General features: G+C 37.3%; 1 protein-coding gene across 1 annotated transcript; it reads left to right on the top strand.

Annotated features, from left to right (window-relative positions):
* The first annotated feature begins 281 nt into the window (after positions 1–281).
* Positions 282–11,454, top strand: trsn (translin). Its single transcript, XM_027358850.2, has 4 exons — positions 282–440; positions 3,325–3,503; positions 3,673–3,821; positions 4,534–11,454. The coding sequence occupies exons 1-4, from the start codon at positions 285–287 to the stop codon at positions 4,725–4,727; spliced, it is 678 nt and encodes a 225-aa protein (XP_027214651.2). The 5' UTR covers positions 282–284; the 3' UTR covers positions 4,728–11,454.
* Positions 11,455–16,215: the final 4,761 nt, after the last annotated feature.

The raw sequence follows: 16,215 nt of genomic DNA, 5'->3' as shown, positions 1-16,215 counted from the left end.
TCTCTCCCTCTCCCTCTCTCTCTCCCTCCCTATCTCCCTCTCTCTCTCCCTCCCTATGTCCCTCTCTCTCTCTCTCTCTGTCTCCAAATAAAAAATGCTTATTTCATACATGATTTTTCTATTTCATCATCGATAGCATTGTTATTGTCATGATGATTATCTTTCTAAATATTATTAATAGTACTACAACTGTTATTGTTATCATTATCCTTATTATTATTATTATTATTATTAAAATTTCTATTACCAATGCTACTATTATTCATTATTTCTCATTTTCAGTCATGGATATCACTTGTGCTTTTGCTACCTATGGAACATGTGTTGAACGAGAGACAGAAGTTCGAGAAAATGTCCAGGCCGCTGTGAAGGACCTCGAGAAAACCTCATACACCATCAATACTGTGCTCGAAAAGATGCATAACACTAGAGGGATACAGGTTAGTTTTCTTTTTCTTGTTCTTTCTTCTTCAAGAGAGAGAGAGATAGAGAGAGAGGAGAGAAGAGAGGAGGGGGTAGAGGAGAGAGGAGAGGAGAAAGGGGAGGGGAGAGGAGAATAGAGACGGGAGAAGTAAGGGGAGGGTAGAGAAGAGGAGAGAGGGGAGGGGAGAGGAGAGGAGAGAGGGGAGGGAAGAGGAGAGGAGAGGGGGGTGGGAAGAGGAGAGGAGAGGAGAAAGGGAAGGGAAGAGGAGATGGGAGGGAAGAGGAGAGGAGAGAGGGAAGGGAAGAGGAGAGGAGAGAGGGAAAGGAAGAGGAAAGGAGATAGGGGAAGGGAGAGGAGAGGAGAGAAGGGAAGGGAGAGCAGAGAGGAGAATGGAAAGGAGAGAGGGGAGGGAAGAGAGAGGGGAAGGAAGAGGAGAGGAGTAAGGGGAGGGGAGAGGAGAAAAGAGATGGGAGAAGTAAGGGGAGGGGAGAGGAGAGGAGAGAGGGGAGGGAACAGGAGAGGAGAGAGGGGAGGGGAGGGAACAGGAGAGGAGACCAGAGAAAGGGAGGGAAGAGGAGAGGAAAGGAGAGAGGGGAGAGAAGAGGAGAGGGGAGGGAAAAGGAGTGAAGAGGAGAGGAGAGAGGGGAGGGTAGAGGAAAGAAGAGAGGGGAGGGAAGAGGAGAGGAAAGGAGAGAGGGGAGGGAAAAGGAGTGAAGAGGAGAGGAGAGAGGGGAGGGAAAAGGAGAGGAGAGAGAGGAGGGAAAAGGAGAGGAGAGGAGAGAGGGGAAGGAAGAGGAAAGAAGAGAGGAGAGAGAAGAGGAAAGGAGAGAGGGGAGGGAAGAGGAGAAGAGAGAAGGGAAGGAAGAGGAGAGAGGGGAGGGAAGAGGGAAGAGAAGGGAGGGAAGAGGAGAGGAGAGGAGAGAAAGGGAGGGAAGAGGCGAGAGGGGAGGGACGAGGAGAGAGGGAAGGGGAGAGGAAAAGATAGGGGAGGGAAGAGGAGAGGAAAAGAGAGGGGAGGGAAGAGGAGAGGAAAAGATAGGGGAGGGAAGAGGAGAGGAAAAGAGAGGGGAGGGAAGAGGAGAGAAGAGAGGGGAGTGGAGGAGAGAAGAGAGGGGAGGGAAGAGGAGAGAGAGTAAGGAAGAGAAGAGGCGAGAGGGGAGGGAAGAGGAGAGGAGAAAAGGGGCGAAGAGGAGAGGAAAGGCGAGAGGGGAGGGAAGAGGGGACTAGAGGCGAGAAGGAGGGAAGAGGGGACTAGAGGCGAGAGGGAGGGAAGAAGGGACTAGAGGCGAGAGGGAGAGAAGAGGGGAGGGAAGAGGAGAGAGCGAGAGAAGCTTTATCAAGATACTGATTGACTGTTTTCTTTGTGCAGACTCCATGTCATCTCTCTAGGTTGTCTACAACTCTGTGCAATGATAATAAGCGACATTTTGCTATTTGTGTTATTTTATAATATTATCAAATTCAATATCCTTGAACACACCCTGTGCTGCCACAGAAAATGTAAAGGGAGAGAAGGAGAGGGAGAAAATGTAAACACAGTAACAGGGTGTAGGGCAGATTTCAAAAATTCTTATTTTATACTGTATACATTCATTAAAAAGAGGTGGAAACATGAATAGTATGGGGAAACAGGGGTATAAAAATGTTATTGGAGGTGTTTGTGGAGTGTATATTCGTCATACATTATGAGAATTCTTACACTTGTCAATGGTGGGCCCTGTACATTTGACTCGAGGAGATGGAGTAGAAGCACATGGGGAGTGGGGGTCATCGAGGGTCAGCTGGAAGAAACGGGGCAAACAGCACCAGTCTTACTCAGTTCAGCAAATATTTAATGTCAGAAGTACAAATACACTCAATCAAACGTCTTAAGGCCTTAGAATTTAATGGATAGGAGATGTCTCTTTATGTGGATAGTGGTTAGCCTTTTGGATGGCACATTTCCTAAGGAAATATTACCACGCAAGAATTGGATGAAAATTAGAAAGGTATAATTCAAGGTTCTTGTTCCCTTTTGGTTATTTTGAAGTGCCTTTTGGTATTTTTTAGTCATTACAGTTATATATAATGAATGATATTTCTTTTTCCCTTTATGCTATTTCTTCTTCTTCCTCCTCCTCTTCTATTTCTATATCTTCTATTTCTATATCTTCTATTTATTCATTATCTTCTATTTCTTCCTCTTTTCCTTCTTCCTCTTCTTCTTGTATTTCTATATCTTCTATTTCTTCATCATCTTCTATTTCTTCTTCCTTTTCTTCTTCTTCTTCTTCTTCTTCTTCTTCTTTTTCTTCTTCTTCTCCTTTCATCTTGCTAACTTAGGTCCTGGCTGGCTGTCACAAGTCCATAGGTACAGAATTCAGATAGATGAATTAATAATAATGTCTTCTGTCTTTATTGAGAGACATTTGACTTTGGGCATCCCTGAGAGACATACCACAACAGTCACCCAGACAAATAGATAAAGGGCCTGTCACACTAGCATTTTTTCTGACAATTTTTACATTTCTGCGTGTGGAATGCCTCTCAGAGAGGGTCAGACCATTTACAGAAAGTTCACAGAAAAAAATGTAAAAATTGACAGGAGAGGTGCTATTATGATAGGACCTTACATTGATCAATCTGTACCATCTTCCTACTCCCACATAATGTGTATTTAATAGCCTGAATTATGGGCGAGATCAGTAAGAAACAATGGAACAATAGAAGTGCATGGTATTATTGTAGTTCCATGCACTAGGACAGGTGGATGGCATTAAACACTCTCATAGACGGGATCCACATTCTTGATGCTCATTTGGTCTTTCATAAGCTGTTTTGATTCTCCTTTCAACATACTTTAATTTGAAAGAAATAGAATAGAAATCATTCAATAACTGATAAGTATCATGGTATTCCAGAACCTCCAGTCAATCTGTGAGGATTGCGTTACCCAGCTCGCAAGTGTACCAGCATTGTATGAAGCCCTACAGGAGAAAGTCCCAGCAGGCGAATACTACCGTTTTCACCACAACTTCCGAGGGACCACCCAGCGCTTGGTTGCTGCCACATGCCTCATCACGTATCTGCGAGAAAATCGGTGGGTATGGAATGTTTCATGTTACAGTTGAAATTATTTTCAGTTGTATACCATCTTCATACTCTCAGATGATGTGTATTTATTAGCCTATAGTGTGGGGGAGATCAGTAAGCTTGTGGTTTAGCAGCCTAAGTGTGGTGATATCTAAATCTCTGTATTCACTTTACAGACTCGCACCACATGAAGAAGTGGCACAGTCATTAGGTCTTTGTACGCAACGAGAGAAGGGCTTCCACCTCGATTTGGAGGACTACCTTTTGGGTACACTCAGCATCAGCCATGAGTTGGCAAGACTGGCTATCAATTCAGTTAGTGCTGGTAAGAAGTGTTTCCACCTCCCCCTTTATTTGCTGTGTCTTTGTATACTCGTTCCTTTCAGGTATTCATATATGCAGCAACAATCTTTTGGTTACGGCAGATTGAATGTTGAAGTTTTTTCTTGGGTCAGAAATCAGTTTATGATTTTAGGACTTTGATCACATAATTTAGTAATGGGAAATATCACATTAGATACAATTGACATATGCTGTAAGGTCTTAATTCCATTGAGTTTCATCTTTTCATCCTTATCATTAACCTTATTCTACACCTTCTTCTTCTTCCCATCCTTTTTCTTTTTCTTCTGCCATTTTAGGAGGTCTGTCTATTTTTGAGAATATGGTTTGCACCTTTAATTGCAAAGTAGAAATTTGAATATTATGTTTGTATTGCGGACACTGAAAATTAAATGGATTTTTTTCTCTCTTTCTTTCTTTCTTTCTTTTGTTTCTTTCTTCTTCTTTCATTATATCGAAGATTCTCATCCTGTCTACCTTCACTTCCCCAGATTTTGTAATATATACCTTACCATTTACCAAAAGGTGATGATGTGAAGGCAGAGAAAAACAAAGAAAGAAGCACCTTTATTAAGAGTTTGGATGGAATTATTTCAGAGGAAACATTTACATATATGTTTAAATAGAGCTGTTTTCTGCTTTCCTCCCTTCCTCCCCCTAATCTTCTTGAAAATTTCAAGTGTTCTTTCTTGCAGGTGATTATGCACGGCCCTTCCAAATTCAGCAATTCCTAAGAGATCTGCATGCAGCGTACTCCCTCCTTTTCCCAAAGAACGAATTACGCAAGAAATTCGACGAGCTCAAATATGCTCTGAAGAAGACTGAGGAGGTGGTGTATAATTTATCTCTCCGAGGTCTCAAACCCCAAGACAGTGAGACTTCAGGATAATAAAGTTGTCTATGTCTTGTTTCGAGGGATTTTCATAAACTTCATGGGGAACTTTTTTTCGTCTCTGTAGCAACTTTGCGAAGAAGACTCGTGTCATGAGTTACAAAGTCCTTTTATTTTTACAGAGACTTTGATTTTTCTTTGTAGAGCAAAGGTTCTTTGAAGTTCATGTTTTTTCATGTTTGCTGGAGAAATGTGTCTGTTTGTATACACCACTTTTTTTATTATTATGGTCATCTGTATCCGAATTATAATTATTTATATTCATGCCTATAAATTGATATGTCTTTTTTTTTTAATAAGGAAGAGCAAGTACTTATTCAGTTCAAGAAAACTGATATGGTTGAAGTCAGGGGGAGTATTCGCAAATGGTCACAGGCTTTGTGATTTATCTATGACCAATTACCAGTTTATGACTTTTCACAAAATTTTCTTTAGTATTTGATTTTGGTCTGTGACTCAGCCGAAGTTTCATACAGGACTGGCAGAGTACCATACTCGTAAGGACTGTCTCTAAATTGACTTTGTGAGATGTGGACAAGACTTCAATTTTACTTTTGTTGAAGATAACTCTCCATCAGGATATGGAATATTATCATGTACTGTCAAATGATAATTGAGCCATTTCCTCCAATTTTATTGCAGTTTTCTCTTTGATAAATACAAATGGCATTTCACACTTTCTCATCTGACGCAAAGATAACAAACATAGAGGGTGCAGGCAAAAATGTGAAAGATATTCGTTATGTAGTATTACAGTCACTATGCATTTAAGATTCACTTTTTATTCCATAATTATTACCTTAGTATTACTTTTACTTTACGGTATTTTAAATGTGAATACTTCTAGTTAAGTGTTTGAAATGTGGGAACAGTCTGAGTCATAGATGAAAAAGCTAGGAACAGTGTAAAAACTGAATCATAGATAAATTCTGCAACAATCAATGACATCCAAAGACCGTTTATAAGAACAGTCCTTAAATTATTCAAAAAAAAATCTATGACCTTTTGTGAATATTGCCCCTGATTTTTAATTATTTCATCAGAGCATCATTCCTTTCGTATGTTAAAGTTTGCTGAGTAGTGAGGACCAGTTTTATTCCATTTTTTTTATTTAAAAGGACACAAAGGCAGCTTTCAATTTTGATTGCATTTTCATATTACTGGTCCATCAATTGAAAGAGTACCACTTGTACATTCTGTGCTCCATTAGTTTTTGTTTCTTTGTCGTAAAGATTACCTATAGGGGAGTTGACACACTAATTGATCAGAAGTGTGTAATTTTTTGTTCTTTTTGCTTTCCACAGCCAGAACAACTGGATGAATGGAAAGTTGATGTGATAAATTTGTACACCAAATTACTTATGCTTTTTAGTTTGACTTTCATGTGTTTGTGATGTGACTTTACACAGGCATTGCATTTTTTGTTTGCTTTGCAAAATCAAGGAAATGACACAAGTTCATTTACTTTTGTAGTTAGCCACTTAAAAGACCCTGATTTAACAAAGGGATTTTCTAAAGTAGAAAAATATTTTATATATATTCATATTGACTGAACATGCATTTAATCATTATTGTGAAAAGGAATTTTAAGGAGACCATCTGGTAGATTTTTTTTCCAATTATTTTTTGACGTTTGGAAGCTCAGGCTTGAGGTGCCAGTGTGTTGTGTTAGGGTCAAACTCTCATACTTTAACACAATTTCCCAGATAATAAAAGCCACTAGGATATATGTACTATTTCATACCCCGACCACTCTGGGCCTAATCTACCAGGAATGTCCAATTGTTCCTAAAGTAAAGTGTTATTTTAGGCAGGAGTTTGTAACAAAAGGTTTTCTGAAGGAATGTTATATAATACTGAAATGCATTAACTGGCAGCGGTGCGTTTTCACATGAGGCAGTGAGTGCAGGGGGTTGTCACGAATTGCCTGGCTGTATAGCTGAGTTTTAGTACTTGCAGTCTGCGATGCCCCTTTCTTAGATACCACACCTGATCTGTAAATATCAGATATCAAAAAGTGATGATACGGAAATAGTTGCAAAACTTTGATGGCTTGTGTTATGATACAAGCTTTTTTTTATACACATTCAGATTGATAGTACTCTTAATAGTTTTTAAGCAGTTTTCTTATAGATTTTTTCGTTTCTTTTCTGCTCTTGTCTTCTCTTCTCTCTTCTATTCTATTCTTTTCTTGGCATGTCTTTTCTTTTCCTTTTCTTTTCATTTCTTTTTTTTTTTTCTTTCTTTTTTTCTTCTTTCTTTTTTTTGGGAGCATTTTTTTAATATGGTTATTTTGTTCCTTTAATATTTACTTTGCCTTTATGATTACAAAATCATGCCTCAAATCAAAAAAGTAAATGGTGCAATTTCTTCCCGCAATAGTATAACCACCAAATTAGACATAAATTGCTCAAGAATTCCAAGAGTAGATTGATCTTTGATCAGGAATAAAAGAGAAAAGAAAAAAACAGGGAATTTAGAAAGGTGTTAAAAGGGTGCCTGTGAGTTGACCAGATGATCCCCTTAATACAATTTTGATGTGATGTAATAAAAAAAAAAAAAATAGGAGGTATGCTAGTTGCCAAACTAAGTTTTATACATATTTTTCAAAAACTTACATTCATTTATTGTTTCGTCATTTCACCTATTCTTATGTAGAATTAGCATTATTTTTTTTATAAATATTTATTCTGCCGCATTGCTCATCGATGGGGTCATGGTGAGGCAAAGTCCTCTGAATTAGTCTATTGGACTAGGATTTTGTAGGATATTTTAAGACCTAGATGGCACGTGTACCTATTGCCCCAGTTTTATATGACAACCTGTTATGACTTCTGATCATTAATTATGCTCATTTTCAATTTATGATTTTATTTTGAAGCAAAGGAATGCTTAGAGTATTTATTACTTGTTAGATGTATCATGATTTTCATTTTCATATTTTATTTTAACAAGAAGATGCTAAAGCTTCTGATTGTTAAAATCCTGAGACTTCTTTTTTTAAAGAGCTGCAAATTTTAAGAGAAGGATAAGAATGGCTTGAAAACAGGAGGCATAGAATGATTTGCTTGCAGTGCTCTCTGAAAAAAGAATCATGTTAGTTGTCATACTGTTCAAGGTTTCTAAAGGCTGAGTATGCATTGTGTCCTTTTTTTGTAAGAATATTTAATTGTCAATTCCATTCACACTTACATTTTCCTGAAAGTACTGCATGTTCAACTCGATAACTGCAGCCTTTCCTTGCTCTTACTTCTGTCAGTATATAATGGAATGATTCACAAGTAGAACATTTATTAAGAAATACGTTACACGTGAACTGTGTTCACAACAACCAATGTGGAAAAGGTATGAATGAGAATGAATATCTTCATTGTGCAAGAGATGTGAATGAATAGTTTCAATGATATCTCTGTCAAAAATGCAAGTATTTCTGTCAAAGATATAATCAAAACCAGTCAGATACATCTCTGTGAAGAAATCCATCTTCATTCATACCTTGCATAGAGAAAGGTTTTCCATCACATATTCACTTTCTTATGCCTTACTGAATTTCACTCATATGTATTAACCCACTAACGTTGGGTGTTCCACATATGAGACACCTGAAAAAATTATCATTGCTGGGTATACTGCCAGTGTGATGCTGTATCGGGGCTTGCGCTCCGATGCAGCGGCGGGCCACGGCAGGCGGGCGGGCAGAGTCCGGCGAAGCCCCGCCCATCGATTTTGTAGCCGCCCAAAATCTTTTATTTAAGGCTTCAAAATATACCGGCGTTAATGGGTTAAAGACATGATTGCTTCATGTACACACTTGATTCATGTCTCATTGCATCAGATTTTATCTTTCCATATGATGAAGACTTGTTTTCTTTTCTTGTCGAGGGATCTTGAGACAGTAATTTGGTGGCCTGAGAAGAGGATTATTTTTATTTACTTTTGAGAATACGTTATGTCCTTGTAATAGTTGATTATGACCTACATAGTTGCTGATGCTTTGTATTGTATGTAGATTTTTTTCTTTCTTTTCTTTATTAAGGGGGGGGAAGTATAGAGAATGTTGAATTATCTGCCGAATGTGCTGTGAATGGTAGAATGTTGATTATTGGGTGTTAGAGAAGGTAGCTTGGCAAAGCTCTTGGTAATTTCTAGGAATCCCAATATTCTCTCCATTAAGTTGTGAGTACCATTTGAGATTAACCATTATTATACACTGCATTTGGAATCCAGTCTGTGATCATATAGGGAGTTATGTTTGGGATGCCCATCATAATATTAAAGAATCATTAAAGTTATGAATGAACAGCAAATATTTTCACCAGATACTGCAAATAATCAGCCCAACTAATGATATATTTTTAAGAAAAAGACACCCCAATCCCTTGCCTGTTGTTGTCATGGGGGGGCTTAGGAGACTGAGACCCAATGCAGAGATCTCTCCTGCTTAGGGCCTCAGCCCTGAACTCAAATAATTTTGCATGGCCTTTTCTCCCTCCTGCTTTTTTGTTTCCGTCCCTTCTCCAACCACTTCTACTATCTACTTCCTAAGGTGTAAGAGCCGTACTGAAAGGATGAAAGGCTGACTTTGTGCCAGTCCTGAACAGCCTGAGGGAACCATGGGCACCTCAAGATGTTCCTAGACCCTCCCCTATACCTACTTACTTCCCCACTTCCACTTCTACATTCTACCTCCCCCAGTCAAATTCTTTTGCCATTCTAAATCTCAACTACAGTCCCAACACCATCCCCTCTCCCTCCCCGCACTGCCCACAGCAGGCAGACTAAATGTTCCACCCCGTGTTCCCCTATGGCACACTCACCTCCACCTACCTTTGCCTTTATTCCTCAGACACCAGTCTCCTCTTCCCCCCCTCATAAGAAAACCTTTGTCTCACAAAACTCTCCAACCAACTCCACTGTATAAACTATGGAAGATATTCAAAGCTATATGCTTGAGACAAAATTCCACAACTCCTGCTCCCTCCACACTCAAAGTGACTGCCGATATCCATCTCCCTCCTAGTCATATTCCCCCTACACCCATTCCTCCTACTTCCTCTCAACACAACCTAACCTCCTCAATTCCGCCTACTACTGATATCCATCCTCCCGATGTCCATCCTCCTGATACTACCGATATCCATCCTCCTCTTACTCATATTCCCCATACACCCTTCCCTCCTACTCCCTCCCAACACAACCCATCCGCCTCAACTCAACTACTGCCGATATCCATCCTCCGGACACCCATCCTCCTCCTACACCACTTCCTCCTACTCCCTCCCAACACAATCCTCCCCCCTCAACTCCAAGTACACGTACATTCTCCCTCTCTCCATTCTCTCTATCATTTCCACTCCCTCCTGGATACACATGTAAAACCCATATGTAAGTCCCTTACCTAGACCCACCATAGCCCATTCACACAGCAACTCCTTTACCCATCTTTAACCTTTCAAGATTACTCTAAATAGTTGACATAGCAACTATCACCCTTCACCCCTCCTTTAATATAATTTCCTATAGTGCTATATGACCTTAGATGTCTAGCACATTTATTTTGCTTTTTAACCATTAACCATTTAAGAAAAAGAGCAAAATTGTTCAGCAATATATACCTTCACGACTCCCTTAGGATTTTTGCCTCCCCTTACAGAGGAGTTCATAGGAACACTAACATTACCCATTTGGAAAGTTGTCTAAAATGCGTTTCAGAATGTTCAGTACATTGCCCATGGGAATAGAATGGAGGGAGACTGTTTCGAACAGGCGCTGTTGCTAGTGGGTGCCATACAGGTTTCTCCTCTGATGTTGCTTTGCTGGTTTAATCCGCAGTTTCTTCTGCGGGTTTTGATCTCTGATCTCTAAATTTTCAAAAGATATAAATTTGTTGTGTGTGTGTGTGTGTGTGTGTGTGTGTGAGAGATAGACAGAGAGAAATAGGTGCATAATTTAAGTTATATTCTGAAATATAGGAAGGTTTGGTTTTGAATCGGGTTTTCCCCCTTCTTGTAGATAGTTAGACTTTCCTGAATTTATTATTCATAAGTGGCTAAGGAAAAATAGTTTTTTGTATGGTATGAAAAATGTTTTTGAAGGTTCTGGACTAAAAGAAAAAAAAAATCTAAATGATTCCTTTTTTTTCTGTTTACGAATGTACATAAAGAATTTTCTGTACGTAGATTTGAAGTAGGCCATTAACCGTGATTAAAAAAAAAGACAACTGAATCTGGAAAAGAAAACTGATATACTCATATTTTCTTAAAGAATATGGTGTTCTTTTTGAACAAAATTTGTACCTGAAGTTAGAAAAATTATACAGAGCCTATTCCTACCTGATTGTGTGGCATGTTAAGGTGATGGTTAATCAGGAATATTGCAGTCTTGTAACGACTCAGATTTCCTGAAGATCTCTCATTTAGATGCGTTGAGAATACAAAGGTCCTCAACCTACCGTATCATTACACAAAAATATTTTTGCATTTCTGTCTGTATGGCGTTAAGTACTGTCCTTGCAAAGTATGCTAGTCAACACTGCAAGTGTAATCTTGCTCATATAAAATGCCTTTTCCAGTTGTAGTAATGCAATATTAATTTCGTTTAGGATATGATGAACATGAAAATTTAAAAGAAAATTGGATATAGATGCTAGTGCATTTCTGATGGGTTTTTATGAAAAAAAAAATTGAACTGCAAACTGTCATACATGTAATAAAAATCAACATTGTTTTGGAGTTTTATTATATATCATCAAGTCCTTAATTTAAGCATTTCTAAATATATTTACTGAGATTTGATAACTTATCTCTGCTGTGTTCAGACTCATTGAGTGAAGGGGAGAGAGAGAGAGAGAGAGAGAGAGAGAGAGAGAGAGAGAGAGAGAGAGAGAGAGAGAGAGAGAGAGAGAGAGAGAGAGAGAGAGAGAGAGAGAGAGAGAGAGAGAGAGAAAGAGAGGGAGGGGAGGGTGGGAGGGAGGAAGAGGAAGAAGAAAAGGGTGAGAGATAATATAAAGGTATTTATCCCCATAAATTAAATGAAATGAACAACTATCACACCAAACTTCTCTTACAGTTTATATGTGTATGTTTTAAATACAAAATATATACTGTACCAGAACTGAAACCTTATCAATGGCCTTAGAAGACTGGTACTATCACACTTGTTATCTTTAAGCACTACCATGCATTAATGGGAGATTGACAACAACAGCTAATTATAGCTGCTCATGATAAGTAACCCAGAACACCTTTTCCTTGTTTAGTTTTGTGTCTTTCTCTTTACTTACGTGGACAACAAAATTCCAACCATTAATTGTTACACACTCAACTTCTGGTCAGTTCTGGGGAGTCCTCCCGATATTCCCCAATACGTCTAGATCTACAGTATCATGTTTACCGAGCTCATTTTTGTCCCTGTGTTCTACTTCAAGGTTTGCATCAGTGTTTCCCAAACTTTTTTGGGTGCGACCCGTAAGATAGTCGTACCCTGGGCTAGCAACCCTAAATGTGTGAACATGTAGTAATATATCCAGCCATTTTCATGGTAGTTAAATTTGCATCTGTATAGTAGCTTACATTATTCCATACTTTTATAAATTTATATTACCAACACATTGAATTTCAATAAACAAGTATTAATAAAAAAAACATTAACTTTTACTGACATATCCAGCAATGGATTCGTTTATTCTTCTTTTTAGACCCTCTAGCGACCCTCTGAAAAACCCTGGCGACCTCCATTGGTCTATGTAGCTTACCTAGACCTTATTCCCTGGTACCAGTGCTTCTTACCTCCCGAGAGCTATACCTTTGTTCCCCTGTGCCAAAGATTCCTGGTACTTAAAACGCGTCAACGTTCCCCGGTATTTCAAAGATGTCAATATGTCCCGGTACTTATACATTCCCCGGTACCAATATTACCCAGCTTCTAAGAGGAATATCTTTGTTTCTCAGAACGCATGAAGTACCGATATACCTCGTTATCTATGTCAGGTGCCACTGTTCTCCGGTACCGACGTTCAACAGATAAGGAAGTAGTATCGAAACTAAATCATGAAAAAATATACGTAGATTTGTCTGGACAAGACTACATGCTTACGTAATATTTATATGTATGTATGCTTTCAGATATGGGTGAATATGCGTTGAAGAGTGAAAAAAAATAGTATTTACAATTTGGATAGATGTGTTTATTTCACGCAGATGTGTGGACTTAGGTGCATATATTTAAACACTGACTTCCACATTCTTTATACTCGTGTGTACTACATACAGTAGTTTCTCTCTCTCTCTCTCTCTCTCTCTCTCTCTCTCTCTCTCTCTCTCTCTCTCTCTCTCTCTCTCTCTCTCTCTCTCTCTCTATCTATCTATCTATCTATCTATCTATCTATCTCTCTCTCACTCACTCTTTTTCACTCACTCTCTCTCACGCCCTATCCCTCTCTCTCTATCTATCCCTCTCTCTCTCTATATATATATATATATCCCTTTCTATATATATACCCTTCTCTCTCTCTCTCTATCTGTCCCTCTCTCTATCCCTCCCTCTCTTCCTCTTCCTCAAGTATCGTCTATTCACGTACTTTCGTGTATTATCTCAGTGGATCTCAACCTTTAGTGGCACTATCTGTTACCCCAGGCGCTACTTAAGGGACTTTATTGTGTATATCCAATCATATCCCTATTATTTATTTAATATATACCGTACTCTAAATATCAACACGTGACTGGGGAAGTTTGGTACCGGAGTCTATAGGTACTGGGGAACAACGATACGCAACCTGCACCTTGTAGAACTGCCATACATCATGATAGATTTCCAGCGCAGTTCTGAAATGCTTGCTTTCTCTTTACCGTTGCTATTATCCATTCGCTTTAGTTATTATTTAACACAGCTACCAACCTTGATGCTATGTGACCTTGGGTGTCTAGCACTGTCATTTGTTCGAATTATTAACTACCTATATGAAATATATAATTTGGAAAGACATTACTTCAAAACTGTATTCTCTACATCATCCCATCTCACAGAGCTAATACAAACTTGAATAGTGCTATTATAGGGGTTACGGCCCTTAAAAAAAAAGAGAGAAAATTCCTTAGATTTTTTCAGGTGTAAAGTTGAATTTTATATCTTTCTGATGTCGATGCAAATATACCAACGAAAAAACAGAGAGAGAGAGAGAGAGAGAGAGAGAGAGAGAGAGAGAGAGAGAGAGAGAGAGAGAGAGAGAGAGAGAGAGAGAGAGAGAGAGAGAGAGAGAGAGAGAGAGAGAGAGAGAAAGGGAGAGAGGGAGAGACAGATAGATATATATAGAGAGAGAGAGACGCACAGACATAGACACAAACACACACAAACACAAACACGAACCCAGACAGACAGCACCATTGAACACACACACAAACAAACAAACACACAAACAAACAGACACACACATACAGACCCACAGCAACAGTGAACACACACACACACACAATCATCAGCAGTTCCCTTGGTGACTCGTAAGCCCTCCTCAACCAGCTGGCAAACACGGGACGGAAGTGACGGTGATGGCAGAGTTAAGCAAGTGCGTTCATTGTACCATTGGTGACTCAGTACGGAAGTAAGTCCACAGCGCTGACTTCAAAAGCAACTCTTTAAGCATTTCCATAAAGCACAGCCACTGGAATGAAGCATTGCGGTTTCGGATGGGTATGCGAAATAGTGTCTTTTGGCGGGAAAATATTATTATCGGAAATCAATTTTGATTTTTTTTTTTTTTTACATTTTAACTTATTGTAGAGTCGCAAAAGTTTTTTTTTTCTTTTTTTTTTGCTGCTGTTATTATTGTTATCATTATCATTATTATTATTACTAATATCTGTCTCATCATTTCACACCACTTCATTTATTCAAACGCATTTAGATCAATAAAAACAATTCTTTTTTATTAAAAAAATATATATATTGGACACGATGACAATTTTTTTTCACTCTCTCTCTCTTCCTCTTTCGCCCAAGCTTCTCCAGAGTATAGAATAGGGGCGTGGCTAAATTTTGGACACGCCCACTCACCAGAAAATCCCGGGCTACAGTTGTACTCAATGTACTGTGACATTACTACAGTAGCCAAGATGGGGGGGTGGGGGGGGGTATTTCCGTTACTGTAAGGCTTACCAACAACCCATTCTGTTCCTAAAACTGTATAACTGTAAAATACAATAGAAAATAAGAAAGGAAATGCAGATTAAACGACAAGGTTAATAAATGATTATGGATTATGGTTAATTGATAATTATGGATTTTAAACCAAAACACTTTTTAAGAATGTTGAGACAAAAATCTAAAAAAAAAATCTATAAATATGAGCATAACGACCCTCTGTTCCAGTAATGATAACGATGATAATGATAATGACTAAAATGAATAATGATAATGGTAACAATAGTAATGATAAAGATAATGACAGTAATGATGATAATAATAATGACAATACTGGTAATATCAAAAACAGATCAACAACAATAGTAATGACAATGACAATAATAATGATAATGATAATAATAATATAGATAATAACGATAATGATTAGAGTAATGATAATACTAATGATAAGAATGATTAGAGTAATGATAATAATAATGATAATAATGATAAAAATGATGACAATGATAATGATAATAATAATAATAATAATAATAATAATAATAATAATAATAATAATAATAATAATAATAATAATAATAATAATAATAATAATGATAATAATAATAATGATAATAATAATAATGGTAATAATAATAATAATAATATTGTAATAATGATGATGATGATGATAATAACAATGATGATAATAATAATATCAATGATAATAATAATGATAATAACAATAATGATAATAATAATGATGATGGTAATAATATCAACAATAATGATGATAATAATATCAACCATAATAATGACAATGATAATAATATCAACCATAATAATAACAATGATAATAAAGATAATAATGGTAATAATATCAACAATAATAATGACAATGATAATAAAGATAATAATGATAGTAATAGTCATGATAATGGTAATAAGAATAATGATAATAATAGTCATGATATTGGTAATAACAATAATGATAATAATAATGATAATCATAACAATGATAATAATTATTAGGATAATAATAATAACAATAATAATCATAATTATGATGATGATAATAATAACAATATTGATGATAATAAAATATTGATAATGATAATAGCAATAATAATGATAATAGCAATAATAATGATAATAATAATAACAATAATGATGATAATAATAAAGTGATGATAATGATGATAATAATAATAATAGCAATAACAGTGATAATAGTAATACTGAATATTATGTAACTTTATAAAATACCAAGAGAGAGTTTTTTCATATTACGTCGGTTTCCCTTTTGCAGAGGAAGGTTAAACTGACCAGTCCGTTAATACGAATATCAACGACTTTTGAAAATCGA

This window comes from Penaeus vannamei, chromosome 26 (genome assembly GCF_042767895.1).
Source record: "Penaeus vannamei isolate JL-2024 chromosome 26, ASM4276789v1, whole genome shotgun sequence".
Classification (NCBI taxonomy): Eukaryota; Metazoa; Arthropoda; class Malacostraca; order Decapoda; family Penaeidae; genus Penaeus; species Penaeus vannamei.
The sequence above is the reverse complement of the archived record's forward strand: the minus strand, read 5'-3'. Positions and strand labels throughout refer to the sequence as shown.